The sequence below is a fragment of the Lagopus leucura genome, unplaced genomic scaffold, assembly GCF_019238085.1.
Source record: "Lagopus leucura isolate 7727_CA_CO unplaced genomic scaffold, USGS_WTPT01 Super-Scaffold_100033, whole genome shotgun sequence".
Taxonomy (NCBI): Eukaryota; Metazoa; Chordata; class Aves; order Galliformes; family Phasianidae; genus Lagopus; species Lagopus leucura.
Window position 1 is genome coordinate 4,095,799 of NW_024962282.1, and position 13,922 is coordinate 4,109,720.

A 13,922-nucleotide genomic window follows, 5' to 3' on the forward strand; every position below is an offset into this window, starting at 1 on the left:
AACTATTACTTGATGTCAAATACCTCATCTAACCTTTTCCCCACACAAATAAGAGTACATAAACATTTGAAAGAAGGCAGAGGAAAGAAAAGGAAGTTACTGCTTACAGCAGCTTAAACAGCAAAGGTGGAAATAGATCTTGGCAGGGAGATATGGTAAGGCACATTTAAGTGCAGCTGTGCAAAGTTCTGCATGCTAGCAGCACATGCTAGCTCTTTAAGCAGCAAGTGATAGAGCTGCAACAGCAAAGTTTTGCACCAGAGCTAGTAATGGTTTCATCAAAGCCTTGACTCATGATACTCAGCATTTTTAACTGATGTGTTCCATAAAAACTGCTAGGTGGGCAAAATAATTCCCTTTATAAAGCATTTTGCCACTATTAGAATAAAGCTAGCATCTTACCAGTATCTTTTGCATTCACTAGCTGGTTCACTAAGATAAAACAAAATATTTTTTCAAATATTTCCAATATGCTAGTGGAAATGCAAATAGCTGCAGCTCTGCTTAAACAAGAAATTCTATACGTGCAATGGAAATCTCTTAAAAGCATGCAATATAGTTTTTGTTAGAGCTATCCTTATTAATACCATAATCCCTCACATAGAGAAAGACTGCGCTTCTCTTACAAAGTTCCCACTGATTACACTGATCTTGCTTGCAACGTGGGTTGCTTATAATGGATTACTTTTATTTTCATTCCTTATAAAGTAGTTAAATACACAATAGTAGGAAGTAGATAATTAATTTTGCAACTATGAAAAAAAACCAACAAAACATTTTCCCTTGCCCCCTTCTCTGTCAATTATTAGCCACCATCTCACTTACACAGACCTTCAGCTGACTTTCAAAGCTAGTTCTTGATCTAGTGAATACTAAGTCTAACTAAAGTGACTCTTTGTTGCTATTATTGTTTGCCTCTTAGCTGTAATTAAATTTTCCAATTGGATTTCGCAAATATGCCTATGGTATGTTGTTATCACAGATGATACGCCAAGAAAATGAAGAAAAATGGCTCTGGCTTCTGGGTAAAATTACACAACTCCTTAGCTTACCCTAAGGACTACCTTAAAAGCATGCTGAAGGCAAACAGTGTTTACTTCATAACTATGTGACAAATAAGACACAGTCCATGCAGTGCATGAGTCTGATGGATTGGATGTTCAAATATTTCTGTCCTCATAATTCATAATTTACTCAAGCATGATGCCACTGAGGATCAATATTAAAGGTCCTTAGTGAAGGAAGTCATTACAAAACACAATTACAGCATGTGTAACTTGGCAAGAAAGGACAGAATTCATCTGCATTTCATCAAATTCACGTTTTCAGCTCACCAGGATATCCAGGTACAGGAAAAAAGATTATTTTTTGTCCTGTGTTTATATCTGAAATGCTAGGATGATTTATTTACTGTATAGTCAAATCACATAACTAACAATTCCAAGGGTAAAACCACATTATTTAAGTGAAGTACAATAAGGGTCCTTTAGAGAAAATGATTATAAAAGGCAGTTGGAGCAAAAAATGATTCAAACTGGAGGCAATTCTGAGTCTTCAATCACTCTCACAAATGTTTTCTTCACAAATGTGTCATTTTTGCTTATATTACTTTCCAGAGTTATATAATTTGTATTTCCATCTTTGACAAGCATGTTTTAGACCATACAAAATGTTATTTTTACTGTCATATTCGCCTAGAAAAGCTTCTACCTATGCCCAGACACTTGGCTGGTTGGGGAGATGCCGTATCTTTAACCTTCCGTTTTCTAAGATATTAAGTACAACTGTTGTGCAAGACAACAGAAAGAATTCAGAGCATATTAGAATTAGTTAATTGTTCCAGCCTGACCAGTTCACTCTGTAGGGCCTTCCTACCTTCAGACAGACTGACATTTCCCCCCAGCTTGATGTTCTCTGCAAACATACTGACGGTGCACACAATCCCCTCATACAGATAAGCAATCAAGATATTAAGCAGGATGCGCCCCAATACCAACCCCTGGAGAACCAGCTGGGGCCAGTCACAAGCTGGATTTAACACCACTCCACCATCACTCTCTGGGCCTGACATTCTAACTTGTTCTTTACCCAGCAAAGGATGTACCTGTCCAAGCCACGGGTTGCCAACTTTCTCAGGAGAATGCTGTGGGAGAGAGGCTTTGCTGAAGGCTAGGTAGGTTATGTCAATAGCCTTTCCCTCATCCACCAGGTGGGCCAGTTGGTCACAGAAGGTCAGGTTGGACCTGCCTTTTATGAACACATAGCAGTTGGACCTGATCACCTGTTTGACTGCATGTACTGTGAGATTGCACTCAAGATGATCTGTTCCATAACCTTTCCTGGCACTGAGGTCAGGCTGACAGACTTGTGTTTCCCCAGATCCTCCTTACAACCTTTCTTATAGACCCTGTCCATAAGTCACGTTGGCAAGTCTCCAGTCATCTGGGATCTCTCCAGCTTACCAGGAAGAATAAAAGGACAACAACAGAGAAGGAACTTCTAAAGAAGAGATTTGACAAGAATGGGGTCTGGTTTTTGACACAGCTCTATAGTGTGAAGAAGTTGTCTGAATTTCAGATTTATGAAAATGAGATGGTAAATATACAGAATCATAGAATCACAAGGTTGGAAACGACCTATGAGATCATCTAGTATCAAGAGAAAAAATCACTTCAGATAACGTATAAATAAATTATGAATGTGCTCATGGATGCACATAAAGTACTTTAAAATGCATTGTTTCATTCATACAATACGCAGTTAAAGAAATGAATGATTTGTTTACCAACAAATACAGGTCAGTGCTGACTCTCCTATTTCTTAAATTCTTTCAAAATGAATAAACAAACTTCTTTTTCAAAGCGCTAATAGATTCTCAACTTAGAGCAGAATTAATATTCTAGACTCCTGTAAAAGAGACACTGAAGGGAATAAAGGAGGTACTTTCACAGGAAGACCATGGCAGGTACAAGATGGCTCTTCTTACACACTCTAGAAAAAGCAGCAGCAACGTATGACATCATGAAACAAACTAACCTGTGGTGTCATTCCATGGCAGATATACATGATTGGGATATTCTCTGTGTCTGGTCCTTGATCAAGGCACAAATCATTTTTCAAGGAATTCTGCAACTAAAACAAACAAAAAGAGATCAAGCAAGACATAAGACCAGAAAAAAAAAGTGCTATGATTGCATTATTTTCTTTGAAATAAAATTGTATGTATTTGTAATATGCAAAAGTAAATATAGTTGAAGTGAAACTCTTTAAAGAAAAAGCACCTGGACTAAGTATTTCCTTGTAGATTGTCTAACACTTCTAATTTCAATAATGTTTCACAATATTTCAGGGAGCATCAAAAAGCCTTCAGAGAGCAATTATCTATATAGAGAAAAATTCTTTATATAAAGTCTCTATATAAATACGTAAATATTAAGTGTTCTTCTTAAGGTATACCCTGTATACTGAGACTTTTTATTTCTTTTTTTAAACCAGCGTGCAGGTAACTGAGGTGTATAGCCATAGTTTTAAACAGACTAATAAAACTGCTTTTTAGAATATCTCGGGAGTGTCTTCTGATTTCTGGAAATAATTCAAATATCCCCTTCTGCTGACGATTAGAGACTACTGGCCAATTGGTATGCACTAGGGCTTCTTTACTCAGGGCTAACCTACCTACAGCAATCCAGCTATGAAAGGACTGCAAACTACTAGTCCCTATATATTATCTCGACAATGCTGAGACACAATTTTCTGTAAGATAAGTGCCAAATTAATGAGCACAGATAGCTAAAAGGTCTCTCTAGTCTGTGATGCCAGAGATGTGGGTTGTAAACCCATAGGCACATAAAAAGATGTACACTGCTATAAGAGAGGTTCAGAGAACACAAAGAAATTGTCTGATGGAGTCTGAGACTAAACGAGCAGTGCTGCCAGCTATGTACAAGGATCTCCTTTGAGAAAAACAACTTGATATGCTTAGAAAGTAAATCTAGAAGTGTACTAGTATGTAAGAGCCGTGGACAAGTCAGAGACTTAAGTTAGTCAGTGAATACATTTAACAATGTAAATTCATCTTCCAAAGAATTCCAGATCTTAACTCTGAACATACTAACTTCAGTAACAGACAATAAATATTAATATTAAAGACAAAATAGGCATTTGGGATCAAAAAGTGACTGGAAAAAGGGAAATATCACACCCATTTTTCAAAACAGTAGAGAGAAAGACCATGGGAACTGCTGAACAGTCAACCATACCATGCGAACCCCAAGAATTTCAACAAGGCCAAGTGCAAGGTCCTGCACGTGGGTTGGGAAGCTGCAAACATCAGACTGAAAGATGAATAGATGTAGAGCAGCTCTGAGGAGAAGGTCTTGGAGGTGTTGGTGGATGAAAAACTGGACATGAGTTGGCAGCAGGTGCGCTTGCTGCATAGAAAGCCAGCTGTATCCTGGGCTGCATAAAAACAAATGCAACCAGCAGATCCAGAGGGATCTGCCCCTGCTCCTGGTGAGGCCTCGCCTGGAGTTATTCCCCATCCCTGCAGGTGCTCAAGGCCAGCTTGAATGGGGCTACTGACAACCTGATCTAATGGGAGGTGTACAAAGTCACAAGACTCTTAGGAACCATCCCCTTCCAAAATCTGATGGCTGTGTCGAAACCCAAAATAAACTTCTGCAATGTGGTTTTAGATTACCAAGGTTTAATTGTAATTATATGGCAAAATATAACCAGATCACCAATCCATTGTGAGGGAAAGAGAAAAAAAATCCATAAATCATTAGTCATTATTGCCATCTGCTCCCTTTTAAACTTACAGCCTTACAGTAAACAGATAGGCTACTGAAACTCGGTATTTGCAAAATTATTTCAAACACAATGCTAGAATCAAGGAACCAGCCTTATGCAAAATACACTAGCTTTTGGCTCCACTGACATTATTTTTTACTAACTGTGAGGGTATTGCAGAACTCATAAATCCTCTTACCTTTGATTGTCAAGCCATTATTTCAGCAGCAACATTGTATTTTATTGTTTTCCTGACAAAAGAAGTTTTAGATTTTTTCTAATTTTGTCAGATCTGCACAATCTAGCAAGAAAATGGGCTCTGGGAGTTTCAATTTCCCAAAATCTAATCTTAACCTCTGAAATAACAAGGAGACAAATCTACATGCTTAGAGCAAACAAATCACTTTCCTCTACAGACAAAGTACGCTGTTGACTTTCTGGAAATGCCCCGCATAACTATTTCTGTGAGCTCTGGAACTGGTATCCAATGGATGTTTCATGTGAAATAGTTGAAGATAACCAATACATGTGCATCATTAAAAAAAAATAAAAATAAAAATCACCAATCAAAGCCATCCTACAATGTTTTTAAACGAAAGGCTGTATATAAAGTGTAGATATCTAAGGCTTTCTGCGCATAATTCTGTCGTATCATATTTGGCATAATCACCTACTGCATATATAGCCTAATATCATGCTAGTATACTGTGATACCTGATTTCAGTGTTTTTTGAGTAACACAAGAGGAAAATGTCACCATTTTAATTTTTTTTATTCCAGATGATCAAGCAATGCCCATTCAGATGGCTTTCGTAGCTTATCAGCATTTTAAAACTAATGGAAATACCATTAATTCAACAAAAAGATTAAGACAGCTCATGAACAGAAGCACTGATGGGTATCAGCAAGCAGAGCAGCTGACTTGCTTGGAAATATCACTCCTCCATGATAAGATGTGGTAAAAGCAGGAAAGCAGACATGAAGGAAGATGAGCGATGTAAGCAACTCTTTTATTATAAAGATTTGGGGATTGCATTTTTTTATTTTATACAGTGTTTCATAAAACTGCAGTGTATTTCATAAAACACTCTATCTATACCAATACATTGCCACAGCTGCCCACTATTTCATTTGTGATAAGACAAATAATGAAATCCAGCCTACTCCTCATATTGTATTTAGTTGATGAGGATGCTGATGGATTGCAGACAGAAAGCTGGACCGTGTGCATCATTATACAGTACCTAAATATTCATTTTCTGCTGACCAGTGAGTTCAGTACTTCTGTAATGAACTCTCCTGATTCTTTTTGGTTTGCATATTGCCAGCAAAGAACGTTCAAAGGCTGATGAAAAAATCTCAGCAGAATATAAGATCATATAGTGCCTACTTGCTGACTTCCATTTTGATATAGATGCTGCTGAATTAATTCTTAGACTCTGCAACAAGTACCTTAGCTATTCCACGCCATAAGCAGATCCACACATCTATCAGCAGCTATGCTTCTTCCTCCTTAGGCCACCATCTATTGATCATAGTACTGCTGAGGGTAACTCCATACAGACTGTGGAACAGGTTCCTTGCAGAGAAATCTGATTTTGACATTGTTCTGAGCTATTTTGGAAGGTAACCATTATCTCATGCATTTAACAATGACCTAAATTGTTGCTGGAACTGTTTTTCTGTTATCTTCAGACTGTGTGAAAAGCCAGCATTATTTCAATTGATCATCAAAGGCATCACTGAACTTCGTGGGGCACATAATCACTTCATTTGCTATAAAAGAGCAGCTGCTCTTGTGGGCTCTCAAGGGACTTCTTTTTGTGAAGGAATGTCTTAAAATCTTTCATTTGTATGTAATGTAAGTACTAAGAGTTACATTTCCTATCTAGAACTTCCACACAAAACAAATTAACATTAAAAAAAAAAACACCAAATTTAATTCATAGGAATGAATTTTTGTGAATATTACACTGAATAGAGAATGTGAAAAGGACATCCTTGCTCTACTTGCTTATTATGCACCTGTATTAACTTTCTGTGCTCATCTTCCATGTCATGTACACCTGTCCTATTCATATTGCAGGTTTTCTAGGAGTAAGAATTGTCTCTGCTTTAATTAGCACACTGCAACTCAAACACGATTTCAACACCGGCAAGGGTACTACTGTCACACAAGTAATGACAATGATAATTCCAAGATACAGACATTTAAGGCTCTGACTACAATATTAAGGAGCCTGCAGTAGAGCCTGCTTTGCTAATTCACCTGCTGATTGCACACCTTCTTACTGACATCTCCAGCATGTTTAAAAAATCATGCCTTCAATATCGAGTGGATTGTGAGCCATTAAACAAACAAACAAACAAAAAACAAGGAAGACAACAATGTACAGAATATCTCAGCATGAGCTACAGTGGAGCAGCAGCCTCTGTCAACTAACCAGCCTAAGAAATTATTTAAGTAGCGACTTCCAAGTTCATCTGGTTCTTTTACTTGGAGCCAGGCATTTTCTTCATGAATTACTTCTACTATTACTCAATTCCACCTCCCACCTTTTTAAAACAGGAAATGTAAACAAGGTTCTTACCACCCCATAGGCGACAGTATCTGAATACATTCTCATTTCTGGGTACACACTGACAAGATACCACCTAAAAGTCTTGCACTGAAGCTTCTTCCTCAGGGCCTTCCTCTCTGAAATATCACCAATATCAATTCCAGAGTCCTGTACATAAAACAAAAGGCAGAAAAAAAGCAGACAACGCATTACAATACAATTTTTTTCTGTATATTTTGACAACCCACTGCAAAGATTACTATGACCTATGATGATTACCAGCCTTTGGTCATGAATTGCTTCTGTTACCCACACACTCTGTAAATGCCCCTAGTAAGTATGATTTAGGTCACCATGGTGAGGTCTTTTACAAGTCTGCTCTGGTCAGTGGAAATACTCCTAATGACTTCAGTGGGGTTTACACCTAGCTTCCAATAAATACAACTGTTGTTTTCTAATTTCCTGGCACTTTCCAAATCCAAAAGTAATTGGCAGTTGGTAGCAAGCTGCCCTGGAAACAACCTTACTGCTGATGTCCCACTGTGGCCTAATCATTAGTATATTACACTTTCTGGCCATTTCTGAAGTCTGAGTTTATTGCTTCACTGCGAAGACCAGAAGAAGAAGCAGAGGAAGAAGCAGAGAAGAGCAGCTCACCTTTGTGAAATATCACTTACTAAATTTCTATGGTAATATAAGAAGAAAACTTGATATTTTTGTTAAAAGCAATTACAGAATGTTCTCTCCCTTAACTTCTATTCTCCTTTACATTTCTAGCTAACTAATTTCATGTGACATACTTCTTAGTAGATCATAAGATGTGAATGTCACAAAGTCCCTGTATGTAAAAATCAATACATCATCACATTAAAATCATGCAACAGAAAATTTCAGAGAGGGAACTAAGTGCAAATCCATGGCTGCTATTTGACTGAAAGTAATGCAAGACATTTTGCTCTACATTGTTCTCCATCACTTTTGCCTCAAAACAAAAACCACAGGATAAATAAACTTTCACTTTAGGGAAATCTTACAATATTTCTACTTAAGCAACAAACTCTAATGGCCATAAATATCCTGAAGCTTTTGTTAGCTACTGATATGATTTAAAAAAACAAACATTGGGATCACTGGATGACCTTGGTCACATATCAATAACATATCCTTACAAGTACCAAGCTTTCTGAGCTGCTAAAGACTTCTTATTGCATTGAGTGAACACTAATTTGAAAAAATTAGGTTTTGCTACAGAAGCATTTTCAAACTAACATGACATTGGTTTTCACATTAGCAAAGTATAATTTTAGTATAATAGGAATAAATAGGAAACCAAGATTTGGAATAAATATTATAGGGGATAATGATTCCTCTCCCCTCAAACCCAGCATCCTTCAGAGAACTTCATGGAAACTACTCCTTAATCTACTATTTTTTTCTGCCTCTAGCAAGTGACTAAACAGAGCAACATGCTGCAGAGTGCTGTAAAACTGATCCCATGCACAAATCCTATTCCATGCACTATGCTGGCTATACTTGCCAGTATATCTGCCACTTGTATGAGGGAGAGGAGGAAACAGGCACATGGCTACAGACATGCAACTTCTGACACTTCTGGCTTCCTAGGATCAGGCACTAAACTGGTCCATTGCATCTCTGCTTCTTCCTCATGCAACTCTGCATGCACCAATGCTCGTTTCTTCAGTTTATTGTACGAGGAAATAAAGAGCATCTGGGGCTTCTGTAATCACATCCTTCCATGCAGCTGGAAAAGAAAAAGAGCTTGCACATGGCATACTGGCTTTATTACCAAGAACAACTGAGTGTATTCCTTCAATGTAACAGCAGGAAAAGGGAAAAAAAAATATAACTAAGCAGAAGACTCATGCATAGCTGTCTTCTGACACTTGAACAATCTCTCCTTGGGGTTTTTATAAGTGCTTTTCCGAATCAATTTATCTAAGCAGTTACAATGTAGAAATCACCACGCTATCTGAGATCTGCATTAGAACCCTTCAGTACTTCAGAATCACACACAGGGCTCCCAAGAGGGCAGTCATAGCACACTGTCAAGTCAAATTCATTTTTATTATCATTGTAAACTTTCAAGGATTAAAATCCTTGGAAAAATTTGACTGCAGGGCTTTCACAGATCTAGGAATTCTTCCATGAGAAAAACAAAAACAGAAAACCAAACAGGCCCTGTAGCTAACATCTTGGAATAAGATATTTCATGAAAAATCACGACTGTTAAAGCTGAATTCATTTCAATTACCTACTGAGTCCATAACCAAGCACAGTTTCATCTGCTTCCAGGTAGGGAATCACTCCTAGAGTTATCCACAGTATTTAGCCATGCCATCTGCCTGTCCTCTCCACACGTCTCTCACAGTGAGATGCACCTTTTTGCCTAAACTGGAGCTATGTTTGTATAGAAGATTTTCACTTCTGTATTTCACTTTCAGTGTAATCTTAGAGCAAACAAAGATTAAGCAGAAATATTAGCACCCAGTCTGATACCTGAATTTGACCTAGTCTATTGTCTCCTGTAGCAATTTCTAAGTGGTGAGCAAACTCATGCTTTACAGGCTTATTTCGGCTGTCAAGACATGTTCCAGAATATGTTTAAAAAATATGTAGCCATGTGTCTTTGTTTTGAAATTTATTGCAATGGACTTTCTGATATGTTGGTACTGACTAGACTCTTCAAATTAACAAGTAATAATAACAATTTTGATACACATTTGTATGTAGATGTTAAAATTGCTTGCCCCTTGGTAGTACTACCTTAAAAATCTGACAGAGTTTTGTCTTTCTCTTACTGAAGACAAATTCAAAGTAAGATGTGTAACACAGATTTGATGCTTCTCTTTTCACATTTCTGCAACTATTAGGTTAAAATCTCCATGCACACTCATCAGTGAGGTTGACAACGAATTAGTTTTTAAGGATAAAGTAATTAATTCTAGAAGACACGGCTACATACATATTTACACATATATGTCAGTATATATGCTATTCTATTTTATGCCTAGACATAAGACTTACACGCATACAAAGAAATCCTAGAATAAAATCAAAACACACAGTAGGAACCAAAACTCAAAGGCTGTAAAGACAAAGCTTGCAAACACACGTCTTTGTGACTCACCTCTTGGGGTACATTCCATGCCATATAGACATGGCTCTTAAATTCATCCATCCAGACTTCAGCCACCCTCAGTGCATTTCTCCGAACGTGAGCAGTTAGATCTTCTGTGTATGGTTTATGTGCTCTTTCAATGTGAGCAATCCTGGAGCAAGGCAGAACCTCAACGCTTCCTCCACACTGCCACACCTAGGAAGAGAAAAGGCACTCTGCTAGCAAGAGGTCCCCTACACCACTGCTGTCCTTTAGAAAACTTACTGAAATTATTTCACTCTATGCTTGTTACTGTTACTGGGAATAACAGCTCAGGACTTATTTGTTGTTGTTTTACGCAGTTGTGGAGGAGATAATTATCACTACTTAAACTTCCAACAGAATTAGCTGTAAGTAGCCCCTCATCACAGTTTTCTTGGATGAATTAAGTTATCTTCAAGACAATTATTTATAATGCACCCACATATAATAGTGTCTGGGCTCACGTTTTAGTGCCTTGCAGGCATTTCTCTTAGATTATGCACAGACTCAGTGCACGCATGCACCATTCAGAATCTGGGGCTAGCCAACCTTACATTACAGGGAAACTATGCCAGGGAAGTTCTTAAGATCACCAAAGTTTCAAGGTCTGGGAAGACTATAAATATAAATATTAAATAATTATAAATAGGCCATGCTTATTTCTTTTGAGGAGGACTGTCAAAGACTAGGAAGTCTAATGAAAATGCTTTATGAACAATTTCAACAAACATTACCTTACAAATGATAATACATTTGTGATGTAGGTTAATATACCCACTCCAATGTGTTTTCCAGTTTTGACCAGTATCACAGTTGAACAAGTGTACATTAAACATCTGTATTGCATTCATTTCTAATCTCCTTTCTCTGTTCTTTCAGCTAACGAGGAAATGTATGCAGCCTTAACAGTCAGTGATGTAGTTGGAACATTTTACAAATATTTTTTGCTATGTATCTCATAATATGTAAATTTGCTAACAAGATCAAGGTAGCCCATTCTTAATTGACTAGTGTATGCTGGTCAGGAAAAAAACATTTATGTACTCAAATCATCTGATCCTGCTCCTGAACAAGTATATCAGCATTCCAGAAACAAGCATGCTCCTCTAAAAAGTGTTTGCCTTTACCGCTAGGAGAGATTCCTGAGGCTTGGTGGTCTATAACAAGAAAGCAAAAAATGAGAATGAAGGTGCTCCTCCCCTGTACAGCCCATTCAGGAATATACATTATTCTGCCTGTCTCTCAGCCGCCAGGGATTTGAGCTGGCAGATCATGTTCTGGAGCTGGTCTCATACCCATCAGGTGTGTCTGTCCTATAGGCATATGCTTTACTAAGGAGGTGCTTTGTTCAGTCATTCATTTTATATATTTAGACATCTGGCTTGAATACAGCATTTAGGCATTTGGCAGCTCCCCAGACCAAAAAATGTGGCATGGATTCAGAATGCGTACAAAGCCTTTTCTGAACTGGTGCCTAATTGCAGTCAGCATATGCTGAGAGAAGAGATAGAGCCTTGGTTTTCAAAGTGCTCTGGAAGATGAGATATCTCATAGACCTATGGCACAGTCAGGAAGGGAACTGAGATGACTGTGACATGTCTGTGTCCAGATCTTGGAAAACTGTAAGAGTAAATAAATATAAACACTACCAACAGCAGAATGAAATTGAGATGTTCATAAATACTTAAAATGAAATAGGCAATCAATTTGGCACAGGAATAAATAATCTGGAAATAGCACTTGTGTTCTTTCTAATTTTCAATCAAAATTAGCAAATCAGTTTAACAAGCTAACAAAATACTAGTTCTCAAGGGTTTAATTCTAACTGGTTCAGCTATAATTCCCTGCAAAGATTAAATGAGAAGTATCATTAGTCTTCACTCACTCAATATCTGCTTTCAATCCAAGCCATTTCTCAGTACAACACTGACGCACAACTATAAATTGTTTCAGAGTTATTCACTGTATACTGTTTAAAGCAGTTTAATAGAAGACCAGAAAGATGTAAAGATGGTAATAAACTTTGCATAGCACGAGGCAATTCACGTACCACATGCCCTGCCTACTCTGCCTAGTCTTTGCTCACTGTAACTAGGGATAGTATTACTCTAAATCCAGCATATTAACAGCAAATCTTTTGTGGGATAGTTGGAGTTATATCTAAATGCCATCTCAGCAACAAACTATGTCAAAAATTCTGTCTATAAGAAGCTGAAATAGGGTCTGAAATAAAAATTTGAAAAGTGCATTCATCTGTAACTTCAGTATTAATTCAGTAATTAGTAGAATCTAATTTGACTTTATAATGAAGCAATAGATGTTTTCAAAAACATCCTGAAATGACCAAGCCTTTCATACCATTTGTAAATAAGATTTTACCCAGTACCTGAATAAAATCCAATTAATCTAACGTAGCAGCCACCTCTTTGTCTCAGACAACTTCAGCCTTTGTTCCATTTTCAAAGACTAACTTATTGCTCTACAAGAACCATGAATTCACTTAAAAACTTAATGCTAAGAACAAGCTGTCAATACAGCTGCTGGCTGAACAGATAGGTTGCACTAAACAACTTCAAAAACAAATTGCATTATTTCTGACCAAAAACCTCCTGCAAACCATGAAATGTCATTAGCATACAGCAAAATTGGACTAGCTGTATATGCTAATAGTTTGTATATATGACGATAAATCCTGTAATTAATGATTTTATTTTTTTTTAATAGAGGAGAACATGAGTAACAAATGTGATCTGACAATATGGGAATGATAAGTTACAGTGTGGACAGTGGTTGCAGTTTTTCACAGCAGTAGGCAAGTAGTGCTGCCCCAGATGTAGGCTACAAAGCCTTGCAGAATTCTAGGAGAGCGAAAGGAGATGCAGTACTCTATAAAGGCAAAAAAGCACAAATCCTGACTTGCTCTGATAGTTAAGGACAAGCCATAGTATTTTTCTCACCCATAGGCTCTTTTTGCCCATAGCATTACAGTATGGTGATAAACATTTTTAGTCCAAATGCTTCATTGTACTTTGAGAGAGACCCGCTGCAAAGAAACGTAGGGAGTCATCAAAGTGGGTTTCCAAATAGCATGATACTCAATAGACTCTGGATTTTCAGCTCTTCAAAATGTGCACAAGATCACAGAGGTTAGCTGACCCTACTATGCTAAATAATAAACACTATAACAAGCAGGATATATCAGTACTAAACACTATCACAGGAATAACTGACTGCTGCAGAAAGTATTAGTTTCTCTTTGTTCTTCCCCAGTTATATTCATAATAAGGAAATCTCTTGCAGTTAGGCCAAGAACAACAATTAATTCATTCTTTCTTCGCTAAGACCAACTGCTCAATTCAGTCTCACCATTCCTATCTCCATTCTCCTTTTCTTGTGGCTACAACACAATA

General features: G+C 37.4%; 1 protein-coding gene across 2 annotated transcripts in view; it reads right to left on the minus strand.

Moving 5' to 3' along the window:
- GALNT18 (polypeptide N-acetylgalactosaminyltransferase 18) overlaps nt 1–13,922 on the minus strand; it is a 208,817-nt gene that overhangs the window by 37,078 nt on the left and 157,817 nt on the right. For both annotated transcript variants that reach the window (XM_042882083.1, XM_042882084.1), the window contains 3 exons: nt 10,501–10,686; nt 7,383–7,520; nt 3,037–3,132 (listed from right to left, as the gene is read on the minus strand). In XM_042882083.1, the coding sequence (XP_042738017.1) occupies nt 3,037–3,132; nt 7,383–7,520; nt 10,501–10,686 (420 nt within the window). The remainder of the gene's footprint in view (nt 1–3,036; nt 3,133–7,382; nt 7,521–10,500; nt 10,687–13,922) is intronic.